Source organism: Phacochoerus africanus, chromosome 8 (assembly GCF_016906955.1).
Source record: "Phacochoerus africanus isolate WHEZ1 chromosome 8, ROS_Pafr_v1, whole genome shotgun sequence".
Lineage (NCBI taxonomy): Eukaryota > Metazoa > Chordata > Mammalia > Artiodactyla > Suidae > Phacochoerus > Phacochoerus africanus.
Window position 1 is genome coordinate 13,742,101 of NC_062551.1, and position 18,439 is coordinate 13,760,539.

The following is an 18,439-nucleotide window of genomic DNA, read 5'->3' on the forward strand; positions in this document are numbered from 1 at the left end:
GACACTAAATGTGAGACTCTCCGGTTTCTTCAGACTCTGTATTTACTGGTTAGGGGATTCGCTCACTGGGCTCTGCCCTCTCAGCTTGCTGCTTAGGGTTCTTTGCTCCTTTAACCAGTGGGAGTATCTGTCCTCTTGTTCTTCGTCATTGTTCTTATCAGCAAGGTCTTGAGTGGTTACAGAGTTGAGCTCTGAAGTGTGCACTACAAATCCTTTAGGGAAAGCTTCATTGGGTACCAGCTGTGCCTCGAGTGCAGTGGGATGAAGGCTGTAAGAGATTTTGTGAGGTCTTGTTGAATTACGGGGTGCTGGGCTGCACCCCTGAAGTTCCTGACTCAGCAAGTCTGCGGTGACCCCGAAACTTTGCATTTTTAATAAATCCCCAGATGACGCTGAGGCTGCTGGTCTGAGGATCATTTCTGAGCACCGCCTCGTTGGAGCACTCATTCCCAAACGGCCGTCTTCTTTCTTGCCTCCTCCCTCTCTGGCAGGTAAGCTGGAGGGGTGAGACGAGGGGAGGAAGTGGAGGGTGTAGGTGTGTGTGTGCCTTTGTACGGAAGCAAGTCCACACCAGGGCCAGTCTTTAACCATCTTTATTTCAACAGGTATGTACTCTCCCCAGTCACTAAGGACCACGGGAGAGTCTGGAGAAGGCACCTGCCCAGGCCTCCTTGGAGCTGGGGCTTCCGTGGTGCTTTCCTTCTGAAGAGTCACCCACTTAGAATGTACTTTCATGTGCACACGAAAGCTGCAGTTTAAACAAATCAAACTGGGACGCACTCCTCCCCCTGGATGGAGATTCCTGACCAGCTGCCACATTAATGGCCGGGTGGGAGTTTGATCCGTAGCACTGGCTCTGCCCTGCAAGCTAAAAAGAAATGAGGCCTGTGGCCCTCCTGGGACCAGTGAAATTAGTATTTGGGGAGGTGGGGTCTGGACCAGAATGAGGTGATTCTGACGTGCAGGTGGGTGGAGAACCACTGCTGGGCAGGCTGAGTGCTGTGCACGAACAGGGTGGGGGCTAGGGGTGGGGCCCTGGGGTCCCCTATTAGCGTCTCTCCTATTAGGACCTGGACTTGATCGAGAACTTTCTGTGGGAGCAGCCCCCGACCCTGTCTCTGCAATAACCGCCCTAATGTACCTGCTCATTGCTTTGAAAACAGTGACTTATTTGGCTTTTATGTGAAAGCAGAATAAAAGACCGCATTGAAGTAGAGGCTCATCCAAGGGCTCTTGAAACCATTATGGGTTTTAAAAAGAAGCCGAGGCGCCCCGTGCGGGGCACTGCCAATGGCGCCGTGTGACAGAAGGTCAGGAGTGTGACACCTGTGTCATCTTCTTAACAGCGGGGACTATCGCCGAGTGCTTGGGCTCTGGAGATACCACTAAATCTAGAGACTCGCCCTTGCAAAGTAAAATGTAGCTGTTTTGCGTCGTTACTGTGTTTAATATGGGACAGCTATATTTCAGACAGATATTTGGAATTCATGCAGTACAGAAATAAGGGCGCTTCAAATTGAATTGGAGGATAAAACAGTGCCTTTAGAATTTGGTTATCGTCTCTGTTTTTCGAGGGCCTAGAACAACAACGGTGTCAAGGCCGACGGGATGGCCTGCTGATGCTGCAGGAATGCCGGCTTCCACTAGGGGGTGACCCCCTTCAGGTAATAAACCCACTTAACTCCCGAGTCGCTGCCTTCGCCGGGAGGGGAGCTCACGATCAGCTTGCTGGTGATGGGGGTTTTGCTGCCCGAGGGGTTGCCTTCAAAGTAGACGGTGATGTTGTTGATCTTCTTGGCCTTGACGGAGTCCACGGCGCGCACGGAGAAGGCCGGGTTCTCCACGACGAAGGAGAAGGTGACCGGGTGGTAGAAGATGTTCTTGAACGGGATGACGATGTTGTACCCGGCCCGGATCAGGAAGGGGCCTTGCGGCTTGGGGGGCAGAGCCACCCCGAAGAGCGGGATGACGTACTCCCCGCCCGCCAGCGACGACAGGCTGAGCGCGCCCTTGCTCTCGCCCAGGCGGCTGGGCTCGAAGTAGACCTCGACGCTGACCTCCGAGCCGCCCTGCGCCCCCGGGGCCGCGTAAATGAGCTTCTCCGTGTGGAAGTCCGGACAGTCGGTCTGCAAGGGGGACAAAGGCGCTCAGCCCAGCTGGGCCCCTGAGGAGCAAACCCAGCAGCTCAGGCCGGTCCCCGCGTGCGGGAGGCCGGCGGGTGATCCCAGGGCCGAGCCCTAGGACGCCGCCCCTGAAGCGTAGCTATTGCTGGTTGGACCCCAGTTTCCCTAGGAAGACACTGAGGCCAAGGGATGTTAAATAGACACACAATAAAAAAGGAGCCCAAGCCTCTTGACATGGCCGGGGACTTCGATGTTGGCCGGGCACGTGCCCCCCCAGGGTAGGAGGCCACCTCCTAGCTCCCCTGGCTGCCGGGTGTGGTCACGGGAAGTTGTTCAGCAGAATGTGAGCGCGGGATGTGTTGCCCCCTGGTAGCTGGCTGCTGCTGTCACAGTAAGCCAGCTGGGTCCCTGTGGACCAGAGCGAGTGTCTATAGAAGATAAAGCATCAGGGCGGAAGGGTCTGGGTGCCTGATGTCACCCAACTGCATTCCAGCCCAAAGTGCTTACGCTCACACTGCTGCTGGAGAGCAGAATAAAGCCGCAGGTGGTTGGTTTTGTGGGGTTTCTGTCTCAGTAGTGAATCCTATATTCAAACTGATTTAATAGGTAACATGGATGGAACATTTACTATGGGCCAGGCTAAGTTTTATATACATATTTAAGGAGTTCCTGTCCTGGCTCAGAGGGTAAAGAACGCGACTAGGATCCAGGAGGACGTGGGTTCAATCCCTGGCCCCGCTCAGTGGGTTAAGGATCAGGCATTGCCCTGAGCTGCAATGCAGTATGCATACACAGCTGGGATGCTGCATTGCTGGGGCTGTGGCATAGACCAGTGGCTGCAGCTCCGGTTCAGCCCCTAGCCTGGGAACTTCCATATCCCACAGGTGCGGCTCTAAAGAGACAAAAAAAAAAAAAATTTTTTTAAATTATATGTGTTTAAAAATCCTGATGGCTATCCTGTGAGAATTATTCATGCAAAGAATAAATGGTGAAGAGAGGATTCCACAGCCTATATGCATGGACTGCTAAGCTCTAAGCTCTTACTGCAGCGACCACTGACCAGCTTGTGGGAAGCAGAGCCCCCCAACCTTCAGCTTGTTCAGCTAGAAAGTTGGTGAGGAAGAAGCCAGGCCTGGTACCATCTATTTCTAGCTGGCGGTGCCCAACGAGGTAAAGCACCTGACTCTGAGTTTCACATCTGCACCTTCTGTGTCCTCCTCCCATCACTGCTGAGCCCAGATCTCTGGAAAGGGACAGGCAGAGGGTGGGGCAGGGGCTGCTCACCCTGCAGTAGTATTCTGTCTTCTGCCGGGTGTAATTGGTGAACTTGGCAAAGATGCTCTGGCCGCTGCCAAGAACAGCCTGGAAGTGGACAGGCTTTTCAGGAAGTGCTGGTGTGGCCTTCATACTGAGCTCATATGGGTAGTAGCCCAAATCACTGTTGTGCAGTGTTAGTCTCCCGAAGGTTTCTCCAGGTTTCAGGGGCTGGAATTCAAATGCGAATGTGCCCTGCAAGAAAATACGGAGGATCCTGTGATGCTGAAAGTCCGACCCGCCTCTGCCTGACCTGAGGCTACAGACCTCAGAGCAGGTTGGTGGCAGATGCTCATAGCGGTCTTGAGCCTGGGGAGCTTCTGACTAAACCAGCCTGCTTTTCCTCCCCTGGACCCCTCCCAGCTTTCCCTAGTCTGGGCATTTCTATATCTGGAATCTCTCTGAATCTAAAAATTAGTACAGGATCCTCTCTTGAGAAGCATAATTGTGGAGACAGGGGTGAGTGGGCTGGAGGAGCAGGAGGGCTAAAGGTCAGTCAACTCCTTCTTTGCTCATAGCCAGTCTCTGAACAGCTTTCTGGTTCTACCATCATTTGGGAGAGTCTTTCTCCTTCATCTGTTATCATCCATAGCAAAATAAGAGAAGAACCAAAGAGTATTGCTTATAATAGCAAAGTAAGGTAAACAATTCAGATATATTAGCAGTAACAGATGGGTAAATACATTACGCTTTACTCATTTTGATGGAATATTATGTAGCCATTAAAAAGGAAGAGCCAGAGCTCTAAGCATTGAAATAAAAGGCATTGATGATATTTTGCATGGAAGAGAGAAGGATCTAGAAATGTATCTAAAGCTCTAGAAATGTGTAGAAGCTCATTTTTTGGCAGAGTAGAATATGTCTATGTATGTATAGAAAAGAGACAGCAAGGCTATATCGAATTGTCACCAGTAATTATCTTAGAGTGGGGGAAATGGGATTGTGGGAACTTTTACTTTCTATTTCATGTACTTTTGTAGAGTTAAACTTTTATTTTTATCATGAGTAGGTATTCTTTCTTTCTTTTTTAAAAACTAGTTTGGGAGTTCTCCTGGGGTGCAGCAGGTTATGGATCTGGCATTGGCACTGCAGCAGCTTGGGCTGCTGCTGTGGTGTGGGTTCACTCCTTTGTCTGGCACAGTGGGTTAAGGATCCAGTGTTGCCACAGCTACAGTGTAGGTCATAACTGTGGCTCAGCTCTGATCTCTGGCCTGGGAATTCCATATGCCATGTGTGGGGAGGCCAAAAAAGAAAAAAGAAAAGAGAAAAAGAAAACACAGAACAGATAAGAGAAAGCACAGGGTCCCATATAAACCTGAATATGTCACTGTTATATGCAATATAAATGGGATAAATACTCAGGTGAAAAGAAGGATTGTTAGACTGGATGAAAAAGCCAGATTCATCTCATCTGTATACTATTTTTAAGAGACATTTAATTATAGGGATACAGAAAAGTTGAAAGAATGGTGATTAAAAAAAAAAAAACAAAACAGATCACACAAATACTAGCCAAAAGAAAGCTGTATTAATATTAGTCAAAAATAGATTTTAAGGCAAAGAACATTACTAGAAACAAAGAAGTTCACTTTATAATGAAGAGTTTCAAGTCACCAGAAAGATAATTTTTAACTAGTAACTTCAAAGTATATACATAAAGCAAAGTGTAAACATAAATCATAACATGACAGAACTACAAGGGTAAACAGAAAAATCTACAATCATAGTTAATATATGTTAATATGCTCTCCTAAAACTGATCAGATAAGCAGACAAAGCTATCAGTAAGGCTATAGGAAACTGGACACCAAAATAGCAAATATATTCTTTTCGAAAACAGATGTAAGATGCTTTAAAAACATCCATATATTGGGTCATAAAACAAGTCTAAGCAAATTCTAGAGTACTGAAATAATATAGACTATATTCTCTGACCACAAGGTAATTTTTACAAATGGTAACAAGAAAAATTCACTTTTGGAAAATTAGACACTTCTAATAACCCATGAGTCAAAAAAGAATAATAGTGAGAATTAGAACACTTTTGAACCTGATGATGAGAAATACTACATATAAATATAAAAAATTTGTGTGCTGTGGCTAAAACAGTACTTGGAGGTTTTTTCTTTTTTTGGTCTTTTGTCCTTTTTAGGGCTGCACCCACAGCATATGGAGGTTCCCAGGCTAGGGGTCGAATTGCTGGCCTACGCCAGAGCCACAGCAACGCCAGATCCAAGCCACATCTGCGACCCACACCACAGCTCAAGGCAACGCTGGATCCTCAGCCCACTGAGTGAGGCCAGGGATTGAACCTCATGGTTCCTAGTTGGATTCGTTTCCACTGTACCACGATGGGAACTCCTAGATGGAGATTTTTGTAATTTTAAATGTATATACTAGAAAACATGGTTAATTCCCTAAACATTCATCTTAGAAATTAGATTAAGCAACAGCAACCCAAAGGAAGCAGAATAATAAAGAGTAGAAATGAAGCAACTAGAAAGCAAAGCCAAAAGATGCTTTTTTGAAAAAAAAAAAGTTGAGAAACCTCTAGTAAGACTGATGAAAAGACAAAGAGAGAAAGCACAATAACCAATATTAGAAATGAAAAAGGCATGTCACGTAAAAAAAGCAGTAAGATTCGTGCAGTGAGACCTGAAGTTCTTACGTGGTTGTCTAAAATGAGAGAAACATGTCAGCAGAGCCTATGGTGGCTCCATGTGTGATGAGTGTGTCGGTGACAGGACCAAGCATGCTGTCCTTAATGAGGAGCAGAAAATCTGTGAGAGTGTTGAAGTCACAAGCACATAACCAGAAAGTTAAATTCAAAAAAATGAAGCTTTTTTGAGTAATAAAAAATCAAAAAACAAGACCCAAAAGGTAATAAGAGGATCATAACATAACATCATCATACCACTATTTGGGCTGCAGGGATGAAATGGAAACGTCCTTATTACCGACGCAAGAAGAAACAGATCATCTAAATAGTTCAACATCACCGTGAAGAAATGAGATCAGTAGGAGACAAGCTTCCCGCAAAGAAAACACCAGATCTCGATGGCTTCACCTGTGAATTCAAGGCAGCCGTAATTTGAACCTTTTATAAACTCTTTCCCGCAAGTGAGAAGGTCAGAATGTCCCCGGCTCTTTTTTTGTGGCTAGTACAAGTGACAGCCACACTGGGCAAAGAGTGCGGGGAAGAAAAGCTGTGCTCCATCCGCCTCACTGATGGACACAGAGGCGCATCGCCGCCGCAGACTATTATGCAAGTGAAATGCATCTGTACGTAAGAAGGGGAATTGAGGCCACAAGGAGTTATTGCTTTGTCAGGAGTTTATCAGATAGGTAAACTTTAAAAATGTCCAATAATTCCAAGGGGACCCCACCTTACTGGTTGGCAGTTATCTACTGGTTGCCAGTTAGAGGCAGGCACACCCTGTGACTCAGGGATTCCACGCCCGGGTGTACGCTGTGGAGAAACACATGCGCAAGTGCCTTACGAGGCCACGTGTGCAGAAAGATCCGTGGCAGCTTTACCCGCCATGGCCAGATGTTGAAACCAACACAAATATCTGGCCATGGCTGGATGGATATCTAAATGGTGGGCTAATCACATGGGAAGGTGGACAGCAGAGACGATGAATGAAGCTCAGCTGCACGCGATGGCATGGATGACTGTCACAATTCACAACGCTGAGCAAAAGAAATAAAACATTACCGGAGCTCTCCCTGTGGGGCAGTGGGTTAAGAATCTGGCTGCAGCAGCTGGGGTCACGGCAGAGTTGTGGGTCTGATCCCTGGCTGGGCTAAGCTGTGGCACAGGTCACAGCTGTGGCTCAGATTCGATCCTTGGCCGGCGACCTTCCATATGCTGTGGATGCGGCCATAAAAAACCCCAAGAAACAAAACATTACAGAATGTATATAGTATGATTTCTTTTGCATGAAGGTCAAAAACAGGCAAAACTAAACTATGTAGTTTGAAAGCAAGACACGATTAGTACAAAATAAAGACATTGGTAACTCTCAGGGGTGAAGAGTAGGGTGTCGTGATTGTAGAGAGAGGCAGAGGTGGCAATGTTTTTTTCTCCCATTTTTGGGGACCTGCACTGCAGCTGCGGCAATGCTGGATCCTTAACTCATTGTGCCAGCTGGGGATCACATCTACACTGCCTCAGAGGCAACGCTGGATCCCTCACCTGCTGTGCCTCAGTGGGAACTCCTTGGAGGTGGCAGCTTTTAATATCTCTTCCTGGGTTTTTATTTTTTGTTTGTTTGTTTGTTTTTGGCTACATCCTTAGCACATGGACGTTCCTGAGCCAGGGATCAAACCTGTGCCACCAGCAGTGACAGAAGCCACTGCAGTGGTAATGCTGGATCCTTAACCCACTGTGCCACATAATTGGTTACACATACACATACGTGCAAATACATGTGTCAGTCTGTGACCTACACCACAGCTCATGGCAACGACAGATTGTTAACCCACTGAGCAAGGCCAGGGATCGAACCTGCAACCTCATGGTTCCTAGTCGGATTTGTTAACCACTGCGCCACGACAGGAACTCTGAGAGATCCTAGTTCTGAAGGAGAAGAGAGACAGAGTGGGAGTGCAGGGAACAAGCCAGGTGGGCTTGAGTTGGAGAAACAGAGAGGTTTGGATGGAGGCGGGCAGGGAGGGTTGGGAGCGGTAAGCTGACCCGGAGAGCATTTATCTTCCCGTCAGTTCTAATTCCAGGCCACGTCCTCCCAGCCACCGGCAGAGGTTCCTGTGCGTCCTTTCTGAGGTGGTCTGTGCCCAAACAAGCACATACACGAGTGTGTGTGTGTGTGTGTGTGTGTGTGTTGTACCCGCAATACACTCCTACGTGTCCCTTGCTATCCTTTTTACCGCATATATTTTATGTGACTTATATAATTAGGAAAAACAAGAAAAATATTTTAAATTTGACCAAGGCACACAAACACCTAACAGAGACAAGGGTTCCTGAGATAGGCCAGGCCCTTTCACACGTCTGCGCCGGAGCTCTGTGCGGCCTGGTTTCTGTGCGGACTTGGGCAGCAGAGGAGAGGCGGGAACAGCAGTGGGATGGGCGGATCGTCCCCCGGGGCGGGCCCAGCTCAGGGGTGCACGACCTGGGGCCAGAGCCTGCATCCGGATTCCGGGGACTCGTGCCCGGCGGGGCCGTACCTCGGAGTTGGCCGGCACCACGAACTGGGAGGGCAGGCTGATGTCGGGCACGCGGCACTCCGTGGAGAAGGTCACGGAGTAGGGCAGGGGGTTCTCCAGCTTGATGGAGGCGGACACGCTCTGCCGGATGGGGGTCACCATCTCGATGGTTTTGATGACGCCCGAAGGGATGACCTTGAAGCTCACGGTGTAGTACAGGAACTCACTGGTCACCTCGTTTCGGAAGATCACCTGAGTCCACAGAGAGCGGGCGGAAGCAGAGGGTGAGTCCAGGGTCCTCTGCCGTCGACAGGAGCTCCGGTTCCCTGTGAGCAATGCCTGGAGCCCGAAGCGCAGGGACCAGGCTGACACGGGCCCTCCCAGCCCATCTGAAGCCCTTCCCTTGGGTCCTCTGTTCCGGCTCCCCCTGGGCACAGAGCCCTCGGCAGCCTGGGCTGCTTTAGAAGAGGCTAGAGACGCACTGTCTGCTCCTGGAGATGAAGGTGTCCCCCGTGGGACCGCTGAGTGGCCCTGGAGAACAAACAAGACCTCGAGAGGGTTCAGGTTACAGTGGGCTTCCCTCCAATTCCTGTTGCTGCTGGAATAGTTAATAATAATAACAGAATAAGAGCATCTAACACTTAATGAGTGATTACTGAGTTTTAGGCCATGGAAGTACTTTTTTTGGTGGGGGGTCTGTGCCTGGGGAAGCGGTGGCATGTGGAAGCTCCCAGGCTGGGGATCAAGCTGCAGCAGCAACCCGAGCGACAGCAGTGACAATGCTGGCTCCTTCACCTGCTGAGCCACTAGGGAACTCGTGGAAGTCCCTATTTAATTCACACAGGTGTAGGCCACATTACTACGCCTCTCACCATTTTTTTTTTTTTTTTAGAGGAGAAAGTTTCGGCTTAGCAATGTTAAGGATGCTGCCCAAGGTCACATGCAGAGAAATGTCATGGAATCGCACCCAGGCCAGAGGGACAGGGCTCACACTTCTTGCTGCTGCATCATCCCCTCACCCCTGCCTCTGACTTGTTGATAAGCTGCTCCCCATTTTCAGGTCTTTTCTGGAGTGATGGATGATGTGGCGCATATTCCCTCATGGCTCTTGGTCACTTGTGTAGCTACTTCCACGAGGTGGAGTCTATTCAAATTTTTTGCCCCTTTTTAATACCTTGCGTTGCTTACTTCTTATTAGGTGGTGATATTTCTTTACACATCTGCCTTTTGACTTTCCGCCTCTTCCCGTCTTTAAGTTTAGGGTGCTCTGACACCCTCCGGCTTTTACACGGAGGCTTTAGTCTTTCACACTTAAAGTCATCACTTATAAGTGCGGGTGGAAATCAGCCCTCTTGCTATTTATTGTCCATTTGTCTCTTCTTTTGTTTTCATGCCTCTTTTGCCACATTCCTGCCTTCTTTTGGATCAATGAATAATCTTTTGGAATAAACTTTGTTTCCTCTACTGGCTTGTTGGTTATATTTTTAAAGAACAGATTTTTAGTGGTTGCTCCAGAGCTGACAATGTGAATTTTTAACCGATCAGAATTTATGTAGAATCAGTATTTTATCACTTCCCACTTTACAACTGACGCTTTGTGCCTTCCACCCCACACGCCCTACTTCACACATGTAATAAATAACCTTATGAAAGTGTAAGTGCATTTACCTTTATCCACCCCGTCTTTGGGGCTTTTGTTCCATATCTTTTTTTACTTCTACACATATAAGACCATCCACCTTACCATGTTATTACATTTGCTGTAAGTTGTTAGCTGTCTTTTTAGGAAAGTGGTGAGAAGAAAAAACACATATGTTTGATATTTACACACTGATTTGCCATTTTTAGAGCACTTCTCTCCTTCCAGTGGATCTAGCTTTCCATCTGGCATCCTGTCCCTTCAGACTGAAAAATAGCTCTGAGCATTGGTGCAGTAATGCACCTCGGCGGGGCCGTGAGTCCTTTTATTTGAAAATGTCTGCTTTACCCTCTGTTTTCAAGAACACGTTCAGTGAATAGAGTTCTAGGTTGATAAGCTCTTCTTTCAGCACTTTGCAGAAGGCTGCCGTTATTTCTAAAGCGAAGTCAGTGATCGTGTTTATTGCTGTGTCCCCGTTTTAATCTCGTTGTTCTAAGTGTTTCTAGGTATCTTCGGTTTTCAGCAGTTTTACTAGGATGTGCACAGGCCTGGTTTTCTTTGTTTCTCCTGCTTAAAGTCCACCACGTGTCTTGGCTCTGTACATTATTTTTAGCGAAAATGAAAATCAGAGGACATTTCAGCAATTATTTTTCCAAATAATTACCTCCTCTAGTCTCACTTTCTTCTCTTCTAGGACTCATGTTACTCACATATTAGGCCATTTTCTATTTTCTCCCAGGTTCCTGAGGCCCTGGTTATTTTTTTAAAATCTTTCTCCCCCTTGGTTCCTCACACTGGAAACTTTTTCTATCAATTTGTTTCAATTGTACCAAGAAATCTCGTGTGTCCAAACTGCCGTTAGACACACCCAATGAATTTTTCGTTTTGGTTGATTGTGCTTTTCAGGGCTAGAACATCCATTTGGTTCTTCTGTATAGTTTCCACTTCTCTGCTGAGATTCCTTATTGGTCTACTCATCAAGACCACTTTTATTTAATGATTTGAAAGATTTGCTTTTAGTTCTTGAATGTGATTCTAACACCTGCCTTAAAGTCGTTGCTAATCCAGTGTTGGGCCCATCTTGGAATCAACTTCCACTGACTGCTTGTTGGTTTTTTTAAAAGCAGGCCACATGTTCCTGCTTCTTCACAAGTCTAATACTTTTTATTTGTGTGCTGGACACTGTTGATGATCCTTGGAGAGACTGCAGATTCTATCTTCCTCATAAGAATGTGGATTTTATTCCAGGTGGTAATTCGGTCACTGATTTACCTCCTTAAATTGGTGTCATTTTGGTTTTGGGCTTTGTTACAACAGATACGTAGAAAGTTCAAGGTGTTTCTCAAGACCTCCCAACTTGCAGGGGATGGGGAAGGGGTTCATCCTCCAAATTTTGTCCTTCCTGCAGATCTTAGCTTTAGGCTTTTAAGTTCTTCTGCAGAATTCTTACACAAGGGCATGGGCCTTCTGGTATTCCAGCTGGGCTCCTAGGATGCTGGTGCAATCTCTCCGCTCTGGCTGGACCTACCTGTCCCAGGGTGTCCCGCACTGATTAACGACAGCACTTTTGTTCCCTTATCAACCTCATAGCAGCCTCTCTCTGGTTAAGTCTCATGCAGTCCCATTCTGTGCACGTGCAGTCCCTCACCAAGGACTTTGAGGGGCTCCCCCACGCAGCCTTCTGTCCTGCTCCCACTGCAGGCACTGCTCTCTCCTCTCTGGGGCCCGGCCCTCTGGAGACCAGCTCTTTCAGCCACATCAAACCCTGCCTTCTGCCTCCTCAGTTCACGGCGGCTGCCGTGCTTTGCTTAGATGACAGCTGACTGCACTGTGGTCAGGAGATTGTCCCAAGGCCGAGAGGACAGGCATGGGCACTCATTTTCTAAATTTCTCTTCTCCCTGATGGAGTGCAGGAGTGTGCTGCCTGTAGTCCGATGCCTCAGAAGAGGTGCCTCAGATATTTTGTCTGGTTTTATGGCTGTTTATAAACAGGTGGGCATCTGTGGTTGTTTATGGAGAGGGTCGAGTTACTCCGACATCACCAGAAGCAGAGGTGCTTTTGAATTTTAAAACATTTTTTGGGAGTTCCCACTGTGGCTCAGTGGTAATGAACCCAACTAGTATCCCTGAGAACATGGGTTCGATCCCTGGCCCTGCTCCGTGTGTTAAGGATCTGGTGTTGCTGTGGGGTAGCAACAATTTGACCTTTAGCCTGGGAACTTCCATACGCCACAAGTGCTGCCCTAAAAAACCCAACGTTTTTTGTTGTTATTGTTAATTTCAATGTAAGAGATTCTCTGATCTGGTCTGCTGTCATTTTTACCCCCAAATCTTTACACTTGTATTTTAATACATGTATTTATTTAAATTTTTCTATTCATACCTACAGCTGATGAACATCTATTTTCTCTCCCTACCCTTCTCTAGGAATGAGAAAAACCTCTTATTTCCCCATCTGTTTCCAAATGAGTGAGAAACGTTGTCTCACTGCCTTATTTTATCCTTCCCCTTCCTATTTCCTATACTGAGGTCGTATGAAATATTAATTTCAGAGTGCTTCTCAACAGTTATTTGAAATTAGCTATCAATTTAATTTTGCGTCTTTGGTCTGTCCTCGTACTTTCCTGCTGGAGCCATTTACAAGGGAGCCTGGTGAGAGCCTCGGCTCTGTTTCTATTTGCCTGGTTCTCTCTTCCCCAGAGTCCACTGCACAATTCAGCCTGCCTGTCCCTATGCTTTTCTAGTCCTGATATTCAGTTTTTCATTTGCATGGCCTCTGACTCTCTTCCAGGACAGCCCGTTTTTGCTTCTTGTGTATGACGATCGTCCTTTGTCCCTTTGACGATATTAATGATATTCACTAAAAATCCTGCATTTGCTTTAATTACTTTTTCATCGCAGGGGTTATTCGTTGAGCTGGTGTTTCAATTTGATGATGGCTTTTTTCCCTTCGGATGGTTCACGATTCCTTGATTTTGAGGTTCTGTGTGAGCCTGTGTGCAACTGCGATCTGAATGGATCAGCCTAGCTCCGTGATGGTGGGATTGTTGCTGGGGGGTTCTGCTAGTTTCTCTTCGGGAAGGAGGAGGTTGGTTCCTCTGTTTATTCCTTTTTTTCACTTTAAATTCTTGCCCTAGGTGGTTCCATCCTCCCTCGCGGCTTTGTACGATCTGTACGCGGGGAGCCCCCACATCCTCTCTTCAGCTCTGACCTCTCTTGGGAGCCACTGATCCTCATGTGCCCCTTTTCTTCAAAGCACCTGTCTCCATGTATAATTCTGCATTCATAGTGCAAGTACTTGATGAATGTCCATCTCCTTCCCCTGGACTGTGTGTTCCAGGAGAACAGAGACGGTGCCTATTTTTGATCACTGCTGTATCACAGCACTTAGTATAGTCTCGGGCATACATGCTCAATAGATACCTGGTGAATGAATGAATGAATGAATGAGGAGGAACAGCTCCTGTGTGAAAGACCCTGTGGCGTCTTGGGGCCGATGGCTCTGAGCTGAATCCTGGCTCTGACGTCACTAGCCGTGTGCATGCTCAGCACCCTGAAAGGGATCTTCTGTTATTATGATTGCGGCCTGGGGTTTGCTGGCCCAGTGTTCCCTACTGCTTCAGCATGTTCATGATCCTGCCACCTCGAAGGCTCTGGGTGGATCTACGCATTGGCTGGCCCTGCAATCTGGTCTCATCTTATATAGAGAGTCTGGGAATCCTGAATGCCTGTGCCAGGCACTCTAAGTGGTCAGCCTGAAAGGATCAGGATAGGGTGGCTCGGGGAGGACATCTCCGCTCCCTGACACCAACATCGACCTCGGGGCGAACGTCCAGGGTCCCAGGGCAATGCCCTTAATGTGTGGATACCTTTGCCGTGTACAGTCCCTCCTTGTAGGAAAAGAAGTTCAGCTTGTAGTCTTTCTTGGAGGCGGACAGCACATCGATGTAATCAAGGCCCTTTAAGGTGACACTTAGGTCAGGCTTCTCGGGTTTCAGCATTTCCACAATGACCCGGAATCTGGGGGTGCACAGGGGTGCAAGAGGAGAGGACAGACAGAATGAGACAGTTTCCTCGGAGGAAGGAAGGCAAGGTGCCATCTCCACTCCTGATTGCATGGAAAGCACATGGGGCCCGGGTTCCAGTTCTCACTGTGTCACTGGCAATAACAGTACCTACCATTTACTAACCACCTGTTACGTGCCAGGAACTGAGACGAGGCCTGTAGGAACAGTGTCTGTAGGAGATACGCCTCGTTATCCTCTCCACTTTCCTAGTTTAGAAACAGAGGCTGAGTGAAGGAAGGTGACACGCGGGGAGGAGGCCAAGTCCTGGCAGCACCAGCGTTCACGCTTGGGCCTGGGCCCTCACCCACGGGGCTAGGCGGGCTGCCCTCAGCAGGGTGCACCTCTTCTCACAGCCTTTGGCTCCCCTTCCATAAAAGGAGGGGACGGGCTGGTTGGCCTCAGGCTCCTCTAGTTCTTGCATTCGCCTCCACTCTCTCTGCAAGTATAAGATCCAAGGGAGGTCCTTCTCTGGCCAGTGGCTTAGGTGACAAAACAGAGTGTCAGTAATAACGACCCTGATTATCACTCGAAAGCAATAATAACAGCTAACACTTCCTGAGCACTTATTTTGTGCAGGTGCTGTTCTAGGAGACTTGCACATCATCACCGCTCAGGGACAGCCCTCAGCAGGAGGTGCTCTCCTCCTTTAGCCCCCAACATCCACCAGAGGCCCCGACGAGGGGAAGGGCCAGGCTCCACGTGGCAAGTGCCCCCTCCCGCTCCCCCAGCCCCTCACCTCTGGGGCTTGTTCAGCCAGTTGGTGATTGGCAGGAGCTCAGTGTAGGGCGTCTTACATGGCACTTCACGGTAGATACTGGCTACGGCTTTGGGGAGCTCGGAAGTCCCATGCAGCATATACAGCCAGCCGGTCCCATCGGGGAGGGGGAAGAAGAGGGTGCCCTAAGGAGAAGAAGAAGTGCGGTCAGAATGACACAGAGGGTCCTTTATTAATTACCTCTCGGGCGTGGTAGTGACGCAGGATCGATGGAGGCTCTGCAAATAAGCGTAATACTTGTGAAGAGCAGCTTGGGAATATGCTTCCAAAAGTCATAAAAATATTCATGGGTATTTTTTTTTCTTTTTATGGCTGCACCTGTAGCATATGGAACTTTCTGGGCTAGGGGTTGAATGGGAGCCGTATCCGTGACCTGCGCCACAGCCATGGCAACACTAGATCCTTAACCCGCTAAGCAAGGTCAGGGATGGAACCTGCATCCTCTTGGAGACTCTGTTGGGTTCTTAACCTGCTGAGCCACAACGGGAACTCTGTTCCTGTGTATTTGAAACAGGAATCAATCCCAGGGAACTTACTGAAGACAAATCCCTCCAGAGGAAAAAGTTACATATACTCACACATGTATACTGGAACCATCGGTACGATACTGACGAAAACCTGAAGATAACTTAAACATCCAACAACTGGGGATGTTAAGTAAATTATGGAACTGTCACTCAATGAAATGTTAGGCAATCATTAAAAATGAATACCGTGAAGACTACATCATTAAAGAGACAAATGCTCGTGATATAATGTCAAGTGAAAAAAAGGGGATGCAAAGTTAAGGATGATGGCAGCTGTGGCTGAATCTGAATAAGCACAGGCAGTGGAGATGGAAGAAAACAGTTTTTTTCGAGGGGGTAGAAGACTGTGGCTTCTTTTCTTTTTTGATTTTTCTTACAGTTACTGTGAAGTTATTTGTACATGTAAGTATTAATTGCTTGATGCTTTGACTCCATCTCAGAACTGAGGCTCTGGTCCAAGAGAGTCCCCTCAACATGAAAACATAGCTTTGGGCTTGATCATCGGCATGATTCCCCATTGTTCCAACATGATTTGTGGGGTCCCCTTTGTTCTAACACCCTCTGAGCTCCTAACCTTTCTTGCATACTTTCTCCCTCCATCCACGCCAGGAAATTGATGGGGGCGCGGGGCTCAGCCTACCTGATGCTTGCGGTTCTCCAGGTTCATGGTGCGGGGCCGGTACGTAATCTCATAGGGCTTGTTTTGCTGATGGGGCTCCAGGGTGATGAACTCCGGCCCCTCCCAGTGCTCACCCTCAAAGATGGGGTGCAGGTTCCAGGTTTGGTTGGTGCGGTTTGAAAGCAGGATGGTCTGTGTGTGCTTGGAACGCACCTGGCAGGTAAAATTCACCACCTGGAAGAAAACAGGCACCTCAAGCAGGCTGTGAAATTTATAAATCTGGAGTTCAAGGAGAGGTTTAAGCTGGAGACATATTTATTTGTTTATTTATTTATTTATTTATTTCGATATATTTGGGAGTTGTTAATATTGCAATATTTCTTTATGGCCAAGAAACTGGATGAGATCATCTAGAAGTAAGTGTATTTAGAAAAAAGAAATTTCCGGACTAGTTCCTGACTGGCACTCTTCGATGTCAGGGACAATCAGAAGTGGAGATGAGAAGGAATAGATGATAAGGTGGGAGACGGTGGTATCGTGGAGGCCATGTGAGGAAGGCAGGGTCTGAAGGAGGAGAGGCTCGTTCAAGGTGCCAAAGGCTATAGGCAGGTCAAGTAAGAAGAGGGGTGAGAACTAGCCACGGAATTTAGCAGTGTAGACAGTGCTGCACTGGTGTAAAGACAGTCAACGAGAGCACTAATGGGACAAGAATGGAGCTGAGCAAGAGGCCCACACATGTGTGACCAACTGGTTTTTGACCGACGTGCAAAGGCTATTCCATGGAGAAAGGACCGTCTATTCAATGAAAGGTGCTGGAACAACTGGATACCCACGTACAAAAAATACAGTGAATTTTGACCCATATCTTATACTACATACAGAAATGAGCTTTAAACAGACTGAAGATCTAAATATAAAACTTGCATCCTGAATATAAGAGAGCCATCAAAGCTCAAGAGTAAGAAAACAAACAACCCAAATAAAAATAGAAGACATGAACAGACACTTCAACAAAGAAGATACCTGAATGGCAAATAAGTACCTGAAGAGATGCGTGCTATCATTAGTCTTGAGGGAAGTGCAAATTACAAACCACAATGAGATGCCACTACATACCTATTAGAATGACCACACATTTAAAAGGCTGATCATATCAAGAGTGGGCAAGGATGTGGTGCAAGTGGAAATGTCAGGCGTTGCTGAGAGGAGTGTAAAATGACAAAATAGTTTGGTAGGTTCATAAAAAGGTAAATATATACCTACCTTTTGATCCATCCATTCCACTCTTACGTGTTTACCCAAGAAAACGAAAGCCTGTATTCTTGCCAAGGCTTCTACATCTACCTTTACAGTACACTGTGCAAGTCTATTTACATGAAATTGTTGAAATAACAAGAGATGGAGATTAGGTGTCATTATGACCCTAAGCAAGGTTACCAGGAATACAGCTGACAGTCCACTACTAGGTTTCTAGGAACAGGGCTAGCAGAGGGTTAACCCGAAGCCATTTTTTTAAGCATAAAGAAGGAGATAAGTATTCACCTTTTACTTACAGAGCTTATAACAGAATTTGATCTAGACAGAGATGTCAATACAGCCTTCCTTGAGAATGAAAGGTTTGAGTTGAGAGTGGAAGAGTAAATAGGAATTAACTAAATGAAGAGGGTGAAATGAATATATCAGCACTAGGAACAGCATGTGCCAAGGCCCTGTGGTGCGAAGGAGCAGATCTGAATATTTGATGTGGGTGCCAGGGACCATTTGAACAGAGCCACTTATTTCTAGAAGGTCTGATCAAGTTCCCTTATGGGGCCTGCTGGGCCCACCCCACCCAGGGGTCCATCTGTGGGCCGCAGCTACTGACCTCTTTTACTGTAGGTGGCCCCACGCAGACTCCAGACAGGGTTAGGCTCAGAGGATTCCCTCCCTGGATGAAGCAGAGCAAGTTTTTATGGAGAACCTCCTTTCCCACCTCGGTGGGATGATAAGTCACTTCGAAAGAAACCTCCATGCCTGCGGTGATATAGCCTTCTTCTGGGCTGATGGAGAAATGAGGCTCAAATTTCTTGGTGTCCCATTTAAACCTTTTCCAAGACAAAAGGAGACAAGGAAGACAGTTTACTAGTTTCCCTGAGAGTGGCCTCTGTGCTGCTGAGGAAAGAGACTCTGCCTGGGCTTTCAGCTGGGAGGTCCACCCCCTCGTGCA

At 47.4% G+C, this 18,439-nt stretch overlaps 1 protein-coding gene across 1 annotated transcript in view; it reads right to left on the reverse strand.

Moving 5' to 3' along the window:
- Positions 1-618: 618 nt before the first annotated feature.
- Positions 619-18,439, reverse strand: part of HYDIN (HYDIN axonemal central pair apparatus protein) — a 367,185-nt gene continuing 349,364 nt past the window's right edge. The window contains exons 80-86 of the mRNA XM_047789543.1: positions 18,098-18,317; positions 16,255-16,467; positions 15,049-15,212; positions 14,115-14,265; positions 8,628-8,858; positions 3,408-3,632; positions 619-2,126 (exon numbers count right to left, since the gene is read on the reverse strand). Of these exons, the coding sequence (XP_047645499.1) occupies positions 1,644-2,126; positions 3,408-3,632; positions 8,628-8,858; positions 14,115-14,265; positions 15,049-15,212; positions 16,255-16,467; positions 18,098-18,317 (1,687 nt within the window). The 3' untranslated portion in view covers positions 619-1,643. The remainder of the gene's footprint in view (positions 2,127-3,407; positions 3,633-8,627; positions 8,859-14,114; positions 14,266-15,048; positions 15,213-16,254; positions 16,468-18,097; positions 18,318-18,439) is intronic.